Source organism: Thalassophryne amazonica, chromosome 17 (assembly GCF_902500255.1).
Source record: "Thalassophryne amazonica chromosome 17, fThaAma1.1, whole genome shotgun sequence".
In the NCBI taxonomy this organism is placed as follows: domain Eukaryota; kingdom Metazoa; phylum Chordata; class Actinopteri; order Batrachoidiformes; family Batrachoididae; genus Thalassophryne; species Thalassophryne amazonica.
In genome coordinates this window covers 57,503,650-57,518,240 of record NC_047119.1, presented here as the reverse complement: position 1 = coordinate 57,518,240, position 14,591 = coordinate 57,503,650, and the positions used below count along the sequence as shown (strand labels likewise).

General features: G+C 42.0%; 1 protein-coding gene across 1 annotated transcript in view; it reads right to left on the bottom strand.

Moving 5' to 3' along the window:
* Positions 1-4,994, bottom strand: part of LOC117529358 (matrix metalloproteinase-17-like) — a 186,536-nt gene extending 181,542 nt beyond the window's left edge. The window contains exon 1 of the mRNA XM_034192117.1: positions 4,641-4,994. Coding sequence (XP_034048008.1) covers positions 4,641-4,760 — 120 coding nt within the window. The 5' untranslated portion in view covers positions 4,761-4,994. The remainder of the gene's footprint in view (positions 1-4,640) is intronic.
* Positions 4,995-14,591: the final 9,597 nt, after the last annotated feature.

The window sequence follows — 14,591 nt, the reverse complement described above, 5'->3', positions numbered from 1 at the left end:
TAATGACAACAACATATATATGATTTTTATTAACATTTTATTACAAGTAGATATAAAGCCATTCAGAATTTATGACTTTTGACCCTCAGTCAGGGTAAAAAGTACCTCCTCCATCCCCTCCAACCACACTGTTAAAATTTAAATGCCTCCTGTGACCACATGTACATATCATATTAAACAACAGCTGCAAGTATATATACATAAATATATTTAAACATTTTTGTTTCCGCATGTGAACGCAGCTTAATGAAAAGAACTTATGGCGTTGAGTTATAGTCTCAGTATATTGACATTAAATTGCGGCATAACGACTTTAAAATAGACATTTGTTTTACGTAATTACATTAAGGCTCTTGTACAGTTCATTTTAGTATTGGAGAATTTGTTTTTGTGGTTTGTGCAGTTGATGATGAAGCACTGGCTGCCTTTTTTTCTCCTCATATCGCTTCTGTTTAACAGGATCAAGGTCTCTCTCCACGCCGCTAGTCACGTGACGTCCATTCCAGTCTCTATTTCCATGGACCGGCCAACTGACCACTGCCTTCACCCTTCCCAGCGTGTGTGTGAAACGATTTTTAACCATTTGACTATTGACTTGACCCTGAATTTAAGTAGATGCACACATGCATTTGTTATGATATGAACATGCAGAAAACAAATTATTATTTAGCAATTTATTTTTAGTGCAAAATAAATTTTCACTTACAATTTCAATATCAGCATCCTGGCCTGCTTCAAAGTATAAAAAAAAATGTCTTTAAAAATAAATCTTTGTTGTGTTATTGTTATAAAAGTGTATAAATTAACAAAAAAAAAAAAAAATAGAATCCAAAACAATGTAACAGTGAAAGTCTGAAAAAGTAAACAATACTTATAGCTGTTGTCGCGCACCTTTTCCCATTTGCCCATGTATTTTTGCTTTCTTTTTTGTTTTGTTTTTTCGAGGAGGAGTAACGACGTTACAGACTTTGCTGTTCGTAGGCGTATCTGCAGTGCCAGTGTCGGTGTCTGTGTCGGTATCAGCCATGCTGCTATGGTCGTCCGACGACCATCGTCGGTTCATGATTCTCGTACGGGATCTTCTTGCGAGCAGATGTCCCTCGACCAATGAGATAAGAGTGATTCTGTATCGTCAGCTCGTGTCTGTCAGCTCATTGGTGAAGAGCAGGAGAAAGGCTGGGATCAAATTTACCGTAAGTTTCCATATAAAGCGCCAGTCAATTCCATTGACATTTTACAGACTTTTTGATTCTCACAGAAATACGGAACAAACTGCATCCCGTTTCAGGTCAATACAGAACGCACACTTTTATTTCCAAATAAGGGACGATTCCGTTTTTCAAGGGACGGTTGGCAACCCTAGTAACAACTTAGATTTAGAAGTGTTAGACAAATTATCTTGTTTTAAGGGTTAATTTCTTATTTTAAATGTTCTTTCTAGATTTAACAATCTTAATTCAAGAAATCTTGTCAAGTGAAATCATCTTGCTGCATGGACAGACATGTTCACTTGGTTTGAGGACCTTTTCCTTCAGATTTTAGTGTTTTTATCTTGGTTTTAGACACCCCTGTTTTTTGCTGAAGTGTGTCCAGAGTGAGTGTTGGGATAGGCTCCACAGGTGTTTGCAGGAGGACTTCACTTTCAATCAGTCATGCCTGAAGTGTCCAGCTGCACCAGAAGTAAATTTCGTTTTTTTTGTTCACCATGCATAAAGTGGAAGAGGTTATAATGTGCTGGTCAGTCCAGGGCAGGCCCAGATCTCTACCACGTCAGCTATTCTTCTGGCACTTCTGGTTGAGCACACAGTAGGTATAATGCAGGTGTGAACCTCTATCAGATAAACTATTCTTCTAGCCCTTGTGTTTGCAAAAGCACAGTGGGCCCAGGACAGGCCCAGACCTCCACCACATATCAGCAAAACTTTTGCTTGTGCATGCACAATAGTCAAAGTGTCACATGCGAGTTATTCTTCTGGCACTTGTCTTTGCATACAAGCAGGAAGTCCAGGAATCTGCTAAAAACTGGCTATAGTCTTCCAGCACTAAATTTGGGTATGCAGTGAGATCCAGCCATGTTCTGCACACTTCAACATGTATTTACAAGCACGAGTCCAGTTCTCGAGGTGGGTGCCATGTGACCTCCAATGAAGTGGCCAATCCAAAGGTGAGAACTCGTACCTCCACGACTGGCCTCTAGGTGAAAACTCGCTCGGGCTGTATTGCTTGTCTCTTGAAATCAGCTGGGGGGGTTTTTTGTCTCTAACTTGCTTCTATCAGCCAGCTGACGGCTCTCACTGGCTGGAACGGTGAGATTTATACACCAAACTGACCTGAAATGAACCACTGTACATTAAATTCTAATCCAATTACATTTTTTCTGTGAATCTGATTGGTTAATCGTGTGAGATTTCAGACTGTATAATATCAGGGTAATGGTGGCAAAATATTTGGCCGTTTCACATTCGGATGTATTACTCCGCACCCTGACCGGTGTTCTGGCGAGATCTCATTCCTGTCGAATATCATTACTATCCTCTACACACGCATGTGCATGCGTGCACAGTATTGTTGAGATACGGAACTGACAAGACGCACAGTTCAACAGAACACTGGCTGCGCGCGCTGCTAGCTTGTTAGCTCTGTTAGCTGAGAGCGAGAAAAAGTTGCCAAAATGGGTGAATTTAAGCTACCATACAAAAGTATTGATATGGATTCTGATTCAGAATTACCGTTTCACAATTTATGGATTTGAGGGATTTTCACGTTTGATGGATTACTCCGCACCCTGACTGTTGTTGGAACGCCGCCGCCTCGGCTCGACGGTAAGTCTCGCCGGCCGAATTACCTACAGAAAAATAAACTGTGCAAACGATGGAATTGAATTAGAAAGGGAATAACCCCCTTGTGTCTGATGATTTGTGGACATTCATTCTGTTATACGGTTGCAAATAACTGTTTTACCACTTACGCGTCGCTGGCGAAGCTCTATTTGTGATCGTGTAACCAGCATGAATCATCAAACATCAAACACAACAGGGTTAGTCCCTAAATGACTTTATTGATGAGTCTGATTCCTTTGAAAAGTGACCAAATTAAACATATTTTTATCGGGTTTGATGATGTTGTCACCGACAAACCGGCCCCTAGAGGTTAAATGCCTGGATGACCGCCCTTGAGATGTGGACTTCTAACTCATATTGGCTACTGTGCTAAAATTCTCATTTGCACATACACAGAGGGGCCAAAACAGTAGGGGTGCCGGAAAAAAAACGATTCGCATTCGAATCGCGATTCTTATTTATTAAGATTCTGAATCAATCCAAAATGTCCAAGAATCGTTTTTAAAAAGCATTTTTTTAAACATTTTCTTACTTACTCGCTGCGTGTACTGTTTGTCAGGCAACGGCCTCCGTACTACAGCGTCCCCGCAAGGGGAGTGTCCGGCGTGCTTCAAACATTCGTGAGCTGCAGCTTAGCATGACGAACGAAGAGCTAATTCAGCCAGCACCGTCGCTGCTGAAGGCAAATGTTTGGGCGCATTTTGGATTTTATTATTTGCTGCGTAAGAAGGAGCTTGACATGACTTATGCAGTGTGCAAAATCTGCAAAATGAAAGTCAAATACTTCAGAAACACTTCAAATCCGCAAGCCCACATGCTACACCATCACCCTGAGCTAAAAGAAGTGGTCTCTGCCGACTACTGACCAGCGTTTCGCTAAACTGCCAGCCAACTCTGAACGAGCAAAGCAAATAAGTAAATTTACATCTTTAGAATCACTTGATTAATCTTGTAAAGCTGCATTTTTTAAAACAAACATTTTTAAGTAATATAACTATTTCTTAGAGCTCTTTCAATTGAAAATCGAATCGGAATCAAATTGTCACCCCATGAATCGGAATCGAATTGAATCGTGAGTTGTTGTAAGATTCACATCCCTACAAAACAGGCCCACAAGCCGTCACATAGCAGCACTTCTGTTTAAACACAAAGGGCCTGAACCTACCACATATTGGATATTCTTCTGGTAAGTGCAGGTGCACATGTGCAGGGGGTCTAACACAAGTACAAAACTGTCACATCCCATCTATTCTTCAGGCACTTCTGTTTGAGCAAGTACATGAGGTCCATAGAAGTCCAGACCTCGACTACATAATGACTGTTCTTCAGGTTCACCTGTTTGCACATGTGCATTGGGTCCAACACCACATCTCTAACACATTATCAACCATTCTTCTGGCACCTGTGGTTGGTGGATTCATTGTACAGGACTAGTCTCCCCCTACCTTCACACGAACTCCCCAACATATTGGTTCCAAACCTCAGACAAACAGAGTCTTGGATGAAGTTAGTCTTTGCATCAGTTGAGTAAATGCATCGGTCTTCAGGAGGGTGTTAAAATGCAGAGGTGGGGTTAGAAATCTCACAGCTGGACTGTCCATAGAAGCAATTCGAATTCATCCATCTCGCAACTGATTGCTCATTTAAGTCACTCATGCAGAAATAAGGAGAAAATGTAAATATTGTCAGATTCTAGTGTCTAACTTTTTTTTCATATATGAAGTTTGCTTTTTAATAAAAACCTAAGATAATGAAAGCTGCAGGATTTGCCATTCTTCAGGTTAGAAGATGAGAACTTACCACCCCCTGGTCCAGCTGCTCTGCGCTCTGAGATGGAGCTGCTCCACTCGGAGGCAAAAATGAGAAGGTCGCCGCCAGCAGCAGCACCACCAGCAGCATCTCCGGACAAATATTCCTCATCCACGGGTGAAGAAACGGAATAATCCGTGCGCCCTACGACAGGCTGATCCTGCAGGGCGCAGACACCGACCCGGACGGCCGCATCCACAAACCGAACACTCACACTCCTCAGTCAAAGTCCACATTCACACACCGAGGCTCCTTACGGCACTTTAAACCCTCACTGAAGTGCTCGTCACAGATCAGCAGCAGCAGCAGCTGTGTTCGGTGCCGCCGCCTCTCCGGCACTGACGAGCACGGCAGCTGCACGCGCTTTAGTCCCGCTGTCAGAGGCGTCAAGTCACACACGATCACTGCGCGCACATCCGGGCAGCCTCGTCAAAATAAAACACTGCCCGAGGTAAGAATGCATTTTAATTCATTTAACCTTTATTTAACAAGGTTAGTCCCACTGAGATCAAGACCTATTTTGCAAGGAAGACGTGGACAGTTATACAGTTTCCAATCCAACTAACCTGCATGTCTTTAAATGTGGGAGGAAACAGAAAGGCCACAGGTGGGAATCAAACCCAGGACTTTCTTGCTGTGAGGCAACAGTGCCAACCACTAAGCCACCGCGCTGCATTAAAACAAATGAGCAGAAAGTAGTGAGTTTGTGATGTAATGGGTTTTCCTTTCATAGTGTTGTGATAGCTTTAAACTTGTTTAATATTTGTGTAATGCTGTGTATTACTGCTATCATGTAATTTTATTTCTAAGGTTTACTATATCAACATCATATTCTTTTGATAAGGTTATAGTGTTCCCTCACAACACCAATTTGTTTTTAATGCAGATATTTTATTTTATTTTTTTTGTTGTATTTTTTAGCATTAAGAAATATTATTACTTTTTTGTGGTTATTGATTTTATGATTTAATGTTGATTTTATCTTGATTTCATGATTTTAAGTGGTACATTGTGTGTGTGTGTGTGTGTGTGTGTGTGTGTGTGTGTGTGTGTGTGTGTGTGTGTGTGTGTGTGTGTGTGTGTGTGTGTGTGTTGCTTATAGGAATCTAAACTGTTTCATTTATTAGCTGTTGGTGAAGTCAGGTGAGTTAGAAAACATACAGAGCAGTGGGACAGACAGCACATCATAATATATAATATCAGAAGGATTGGTCATATTTTCAGACAAGCAACGTAACTTTTAGTCAGGATTCTGACATTTTGCTGATTGGCTGAGACACGCCGCTCTCTGATTGGCTGCAGCCTTTGTTTACAACATAGCACTGGTACCACAGTCTCTGGAGGAGTGTAACCAACTTACATTTTCAGTGGTTACGCCTCAGCCAATCACAGAGCGTGGCGTGATAGCCAATAGCAGCCGACGTATCAGATAGACCAATCACAGCCATGTTTTCAAAAACGCTACCAGTCTCTTTGTATAAAAGACTGTGGTACCAGTGCTACAGCGCCACTTTCAGTTAGGACTGAAGAAACTGCCAGCTGAAAAAAGTTTGGCTTTATGACATATGAGCCTTTCTGATGATGTCATAATGACACATTAACAGAACCATTTCTAGAAATATCATTCAGTGGTGATCAGTTTACGGAAGGAGCAGGTCAACAGCTGAAACAGAGCATCAGAATGTCTTCTGCTTGCAAATATCAACTGTTGGCTACAGTTGGTTTTGGCTCCTTTGGAAGATGCCAGAAAGTCAGAAGAATATCTGATGGAAAAGTAAGTAACACTGAAACTTTTTTCTTCCCTTAAAAAATAAAAATAAATGAACAAAGTTTAAGAGTCAAAAATGTGTTTACACCCTAATATTATACATGTTGGAGTTTTTAGATCATTTGCAGTTAGTTTTTGTGTGTTATTTCCTGCTGTAGCAGTTAGCTGTTGTTAGCCTCTCCCAGCATTGTTGAGAATAACCATGTTTAATAATCCTAAAGCAGCAGTCTTGTATGTTTTCCTACATGTGGTAAATTCCAGCTGTTCCCTGTTGTTGGCCAGTGATCTTACATTCGTGATGAAGTGATTTGTTGTGAAGTTTTGTGGGGTTCATTCTGTTGCATTAGCTAGCATTAGCATTAGCAACCTCATCTTTGCTTCCTCTTTTTGCACCTCCAAATTCACTTTCTGGACAGTAAGTAATCCATCAGGATCCTGGTGGTCTGACTGGATTTGTCAGAATAATGTAGCCACATTTGTTGTTGTTAAACATAAATGATTAATCTGATGTTTGTTAGTGAATGCTGTCTGTGACATGCTAACAGTTAGCCACGTGCTTACATCGTCCTTGATTTTGGATCTACTCCAAATAATTACATTAAAATGATAAAAGTTGAGGGAAGCGTCAGCTAAATTTCTTAGCAGTTTAGCATTTTAACGTATTCAAAGTCAACTTTTCATTTTGTGGATTTAGCAGTCAATGTATTATTATTATTATTATTATTTTAGCTGTGTACATTGATGCTAAGAAGAGAGTTGATGTCTCTTCTGGAAAAAGTACAAAATGTTCTTATCCCCAATGTAACTTGTTGTGTTTACTTGCTGTTCTCTATTAAATCAATATTTTACACTTAAACTAAAACTTGATTTATGCTTCTTCTACTCCGTGACTCCATGGCTACGCAATGACGTTGACGGTGGGCGTGACCCTTTTCAAGTTCTCCGTCACATTGGTGGGTGTCGTACTGCAATTTACCACCGGAACAGTAGGGGCCGCAAGAAGAAGGCAGAGACTTTCTTTCCTTCTGCATCGTCATTGTGCCTGATTTTTTTTCCTCCTTTTTCTGGACTAATTTTTCCCTCAATGACCTTCACTTCTTTACACAATCATCAACATCCAAACTAACATTATGTGCAATTTCCTTCCATGAATTGCAGGTCCTTTGAGCATCTTTGTACATTTTTGACTCTGTGTTGTCAAGTTGGTTATATTCGTGGACTATTCTGCCAAACGTTTCTCTATTTGAGCCATGACAGAGGTGTAATCGTCGTGCGCACTGCAAAAACTTTTAAATCTTATGGGAGAGGAAGGAGCAAATCCAGAAAAGTGACCAATCACAGCCCTTGTGGTCTCCATCGTTTCGATGTGTAGCTTCCATTTTTGGGAGGTGCACGCTGGGCTAAGGAGACGGGTTCAGAGAACGTATGCAGAGAGCTCTGTGTCGCTGCGGAGACGGAGAAGTGTAAATCAAACTTAAAGTTTGGCCACAGTTTCCCACTCAACTGGAATTATTGTGGAAATGATTTGAATTTTACTGTCTTTAATAAACCTATTTGTATCTGTAGATCCTGGCTTGCAAGGTGGTGAGCTTCAGGGACATGTCCGCCCATCAAATCAACAGGCTCCTCCAAGAGGTGGCGCTCCTGAAGATGCTCAACCACCCAAACGTCGTACAGTATTACGATCACTTTGTAGACAAGAATAAGAAGGAGTTCTACATTGTGATGGAGTACTGTGAGCATGGTGATCTGTCTCACCTCATCAAACATGCCATCAAGAAAGGGTGAATCCGTGATCCTTGATTTGTCTTGGGATCTTTTCATCACACATACCATCATGTCAGGAGAGTTTTATTCTGTGCTTTGTAGCCGTGTCTGCAGTATTAACGGTCTCTTTGTCCCAACAGGAGTTTTATCGAAGAAGAATTCATTTTTCAGGTTTTGGTGCAACTTGCCTCAGCGCTGAAGCACTGCCACAGACGTCCTGATGGGAGTGTTGTGCTGCACCAGGACCTGAAGCCAGCAAATGTTTTCCTCCACCAGAACCTCACCGTGGAGCTCGGTGATTTTGGGCTGGCACAGATCCTTCCCACCAAGTACCACTTTGCAGATTCAAAAGTTGGGAGTCGGCCGTACATGTCTCCAGTAAGTCAGTGTTCTTTTGTCTTTCTTTTTGAACAACCTTCTTGTGAGGATAAATATCAGAGGTTTACAAGTACGGGTCAATGCAGAGCACAAAGGGATCTTCCTCAGTCACAGTGGTCGTTTCTGCACCATTGGATGATCTACACGTGGAGCCACCAACCCTACTCCTGGAGATGACCTGCCCTGCATGTTTTTCAACTCTTCCTGCTCCAGCCACTGCTAATGAACTAAATCAGGACAATCAGGACCAAGGAACCACAAGACCTGATGAAACATCTGGCTGCAGCAGGTACACATGGAAAACATGCAGGGCCGTTGACCTCCAGCAGCAGTGTTGGTGACCCCTGATCTACACCTTTAAACATGACAGTGGGTGGAGACGTTTGAGGTTCCTTCATCATCAGGTTAACATCCGTGCTGAGGAAGGTCCACTTGTGCTCTGAGTCTGGACTGGAATTTCTTTCTCAGAAATGACAAAATTCACACGTTACATTTACAACACAAAGTGTCTTCTTGAAAATGAGGACAGTCTCACCAAAAATTGTGCACATCGTGTAACCATTTTGTTGTTGTTGTTGTTGTTGTTTCTCCAGGAAAAAACTAACAACAAAATTTACAAGGAGAAGTCAGACATCTGGTCCCTGGGGTGTCTGATTTACTACCTGTGTGCCTTAAAGTAAGTTCTGAGACACACTTGAGCTGATTTTACAGACTTTGTTGAAAACAAAAGCTGATAAATTTGTCTTTAATTTCTCCTCTTTAGGCATCCGTTTGCTGCTGGTGGAGCAAAAAAACTGACAGACAACATCAACAGTGGGGAGCACAGAAGAATCCCATCCCGCTATTCGGACAAGCTGGACGCCCTAATCAGGGACATGCTGCAAATCAGGGTGAGTCACTCATTCATCTGTTCTGCTCTTATTTCAGCCGTTCACTGTTGTCATTTTCTGTGAGTTTGATCTTTCTTGGCCATCCTCTGATGGATGTGGTGAGAGGTACAAGTGCTGGTTTGTTAAAATGCAGCAATGCTTGTGGCCATGTGAAATGTGGGCGTGTCCACTTGGCCTTCTCCAGCCAATGGGGTCCTCAAAACTCAACCATAAATAAACACACCACATGGCTAAAATGTTAAAGTAGTGTGCTGAATTAACAGAGAAGATTTGTTTATATATATATATATATCTGACAGCATATTTGCATGATGTGTGAGTCCAGATGTTTTCTCTCATGTCTTTCTGTGTGTCTGTAGAAGTTGTGTAGAAAATAAAGATAAAGATCATGACCTTCTGTCATGATCAGATATCATCACTGTGTAGAAATGTGACATTTTTAATACATTTTATTTGAGCTTCCACCTGCTCATTTGGTTTTGTGAATCTCATAGGATTAAAAAAAAGTGGTCATGTGCATTCGTGCTAGAACTGGTCTTCTCTCTTTCTAGCCGGACTTGAGGCCCTCATCTGAGGACATCCTCCACAGATGTCTGCAGACTGACGTGGTTGACGATGGAAAGGAAAAGTCACATGACCCTGTTCATCATCTTCCTCCTCCCATGCCACCTGCAGATGTCAGGCCCAATGAGGAGGAACTCCAGAAACCCCAGAAGAGAATGTGGAAGCTGGAGAGAAAGAGGAAGCTGGAGTCTGACCATGGTCACCAACCTAAGAGGAGGTGGAAAGGTGAGCATTTCTACTAGCACACAAGAAGGTTTTATTTTCAAAGTCAACTGTTTGTTTGTCAGTCAGATTACTCAAAATGTTGTGATCCAGTTTCCACAAAATCCACTCAAATAATATCATCCAGAGGACGTGAGTTCAGTTTGTAATGAGAAACTGGGTTCCACCATCTTACCAGATTTATTAAGTTACAAAAAGGAAAACATTTCCTGTTGATGACCTTCATGTAGATCACCCTGAGGGTTCAAATTACACAGCAGCTTTTAAAAGAGGCCTATTTTCCCGTGAACCCCTCAACTTCCCAAACACGTGCATGTACTAGTACACATAAGTGCATAGCAGTGCACGTTAAACAAGGTTAAACATTCTGTTATTACTGCAAACACTTTTACAGCCAGTCAGGGGATGGATACATGAACTTTTCAGTTTAAATCAAGTCTGGAAGTGTGCTCTGCTGCCACACTTCACCGCATACACAACACCATGGAACTGTCTTGGGTCTTGGATGGCGACCACCCAGGCAGACAATGGGTTCATCCAGCAACACTGAAATAACCACCTATCTACTGCGGTGAGGTGAAACATGGACATCCCCTTGGCCTTCTCCACTCACTCGGGTCCTCGACACTCAGTCACCTGTGCGCTGGATCATGCCATGAGAAATCTGCCACATGGCTGTAATGTTGAAGCTGACGTGATCCTCCTCATCTGAGTCTCCTCAAGCAACTGCTTGTTTGAGACAAACTCATTCCAGTCGTATCCGAGGATCCTCCAAAAGACCAAAGTTGTTGCCTTTGGTCACTAGTTACATACACGTTTCATAACCACAGACTAAGACAAGTTAGGGTTAGCACCCACTTTTTGCCAACATGTCAGCATCACCAAACACCTCTATACAGCAAACGAATGACTCAACAAGCGCTTCCAGGTCTGAGGACCCAAAGACATGACTGTCACAGCCAAGTTCTGATCTGTATGTGGTGAAAGTTCTGCACTTTCCGTTTTTGATAGCTGAGTCCAGGAAGTCATTAAAAGCCTGGATCTTTGTCTTGACCCAGAACAGTCACAAACCCAGACACTCCGATTCCTGACTTGGTTTAGGTGTTGGAGTCTTAGATTCCCCAAAGATTACAGCATGGTCAGTGAAGTCAAGGTCACTTAAGCTTTCCTTGACAAGAAAAGCACATGAGTCACTGGTTTCCACAACCCAGTCCAACACCCAATCCATGTGGGACCTGTGTTGTGAGAAGCAGGTACCGTCAACACAGGCTAAAACCTAAGGCCCCTAGCATGTGTCAGTAGAACGTCTTTTGGCGTTGGGGAATGAGTTTCACTCACAGCACCTTCTCCTGGCCAACGTGACACATGCATTCATTGAACAGTGTCAGAGCCAGAACACAACCCTGAGGAATACTAGTTTTCACTGGGAGAAACTCAGAGTCTCGGCCTCTGCATCATATAGAACTCACAACGTCTGTCCATAGCTTGGCTATGATGTCCTTTGTCATGAACATTTCCAAGTCACTGAATAGGTGTTGGACTTCATTTGTATCAAATCATGAAGAAATACAAACAGTACAGTCCTGTAGGGTAAATTCTATGTCAAGTCAGCAGTTCTCAACATGTGAGTGACCGTGCTGGAAGGAAACTGCTGAGGGAAGCCATCAAGACACCTGGGCCTGGTTTCATAAAGCAGTCTAATCTAGTTTAGTCGAATAAACTCATGGAGTTGACTAGTTGTTTTACATTAGTTGTTGCACAAAGCGCTTAGTTGGCTTAAGTTTCACGTTACCCGACTAAACTTTTTAGCCTGGTACAGAGGAGGTTAATCTTATTTTAGTCGGTAAAACTTCAATGTCTCACCTCAAAAATGGCAGCTATCATGTACCACCACTTGATGGAGCACTCAAAAGCTCCCCTGCATCGCTCGTATTCCTTTAAAAGGAGGAGTTTCCTCTGCCTTTAGACTGAAAGATTAGGTTGTTTATGAAACTGGACCCTGAAGAAGTTACAGACATCTGTGGTGAGAGAAAAAGCAACTTTTGCACCTGGTTGCATCACCAGTTGTACAGCCTCATGATGAAGATGAGGCTGATTTTCTTCAAAAGATCAAACAAACCTTCAGCTGCAGTTTGCCAGAAGGCACACAGGATGCCTGAAGTAAGAGGTCAAAAGGTCTCATTCTGTTTCTTGTGTTTATGCTGATATGACCGAAGGGTTTTTAACTTTGTGTTATATTTGTAACATATATATATACTTTGTTGTACTTTGTGGAATTTAGGACCAACAGCAGAAGTCAAAATGTCAGCGACCTGAGGAGGACCATCTCGGGTTGGTGAGATGGTGCAAATGACCAAGGACACCATGTGTGAGATGACCATCATCAACCCTCACTGGACGCTCCTTCCTGCTCATGACATTCTTCACACTTCCCTGAGTTTCTGCACAGTTACTGTTTATTTATTGATTACTTAATTTTTTTCACTCTCTCTAATAAACTGTTTATTTTTACACTTTCTGTGTGGTTAACTGTGTGCATTTTGTTTTGTTTTTTTTCCGCCATTAAGCATTCTTCTTCAACCAATTGCCATTTTTTCCTCTGGTGGGGTTTGTATCATTCAATTGCCGCAGGTTTAAATAAATAAAAAAGCAACTCTGACCTGAACATCAGGCAGGCAGCAAGACAACGTCTCACACATTTATAGAGAGAAGATGGAGGGAGATGTTGTCCTGTCTTTATTTGAGGAGAAGCTCACATCATGATGTTTGTGGGACACTAACAGGTTCATCACCCTCGTACCTGCTGCTGTTATTGGTTATGGTGAAGCGGTTAAAGCGGTGGGATGGTGGTGACAGGATCCTCGGTTCAAATCATTCAGTCCATCAGAAAAGGCCCTTTGTCCCCACGTTTGTCCTGCTGTGTCTTGACTACCTCTGCATGGCAGCAATCTGATGTGTGTGAATGTGAAGCATCAGTGTAAAGCGCTCTGACTGACAGCATGACAAAAATACAGCCTGTTCATTTATTCACTGAACAGTGTTATAACAGCTGTTATAAATTAATAATCCACCTTGTTCATGCAAATGCCTGCTGTAGCCATTTTCACAGTAACATTCAAATCTAAATGTTCAGAAAATTTGCTGTGATTTGTAGAACAGTTGGAATAAATTAATAATCCACTATGTTTACATGAATGTCCAGTGCACACAAACAAAACTGAACATCTGCTGTATTTCACCATATTTTAGGCCTCTTTGCTGATTGACTTTAGCCCAAAATCTCAGGACCTCAGATGGGTGTGTCATGACACCTGTCACTCACTACCCTAGGAAGATGAATGGGAAATGATGCTTTATGCACTTTGGGCAGTGAAAAAAAAAAAAAAAAATTAAAAAGGAAGGGATATATTACATACAGTGCAATTGGAAAAGTTTTCCCAGCAATTCACTTTTTATGTTACATCCTTATTCCAAAATTGATGCAATTCATTTTTTCCTCAAAATTCACAAAGAAATGTACAGAGACATCCTGGATGAAAACCTGCTCCAGAGCGCTCTTGACCTCAGACTGGGGAGACGGTTCATCTTTCGTCAGGACAATGACTCTAAGCACACAGACAAGATATCAAAGGAGTGGCTTCAGGACAACTCTGTGAATGTCCTTAAGTGACCCAGCCAGAGCCCAGACCTGAATTTCAGTTTTAATTTATTTCATTTATATAGTGCCAAATCACAAGAAAGTTGCCTCAAGGCACTTCACACAATTAAGGTCTAACTTTACCAACCCCTAGAGCAAGCACACAGGCGACAATGGGAAGTAAAAACTCCCTCTGACGATTTGAGGAAGAAACCCCAAGCAGACCACACTCAAAGGGGCGACCTTCTGCTTGAGCCATGCTACGGACACAATTGACAAACAAATATACAGGAAATTTTGGGCGTCCATGCCGGTGCACAGGACAGGAGGCCTGCAGAAGACGACACCACCTCCATGTCTCCATGTCTAGATGGAGCTGCACCTCAAACAGAGAAAAAAACAGGCATCAGAAAAACAACAAGTACAGCTGGCGTACCCAACTAGTCGATCGCGATCGACCGGTTGATTGCAGGCTGAGTTCCAGTCAAAGATAAGGAAAAAAAAAAAAATCTGTCACTGGACTCAAGAGGATTTAATGCTGCTATGACAGACTGATGCAGCAGGTGGCAGCAATGCACCAGCAAGGATGCCGGCTGCTGTTAAACACCAGAGTAGAAGAGGAGCTCTTCTTCTATGGTGGATAACAAAAATTATAATTTTCATCCTGTATTATTTTATCATTTATTCGAATGGCAAATCCATCTGTCTTATCTGCA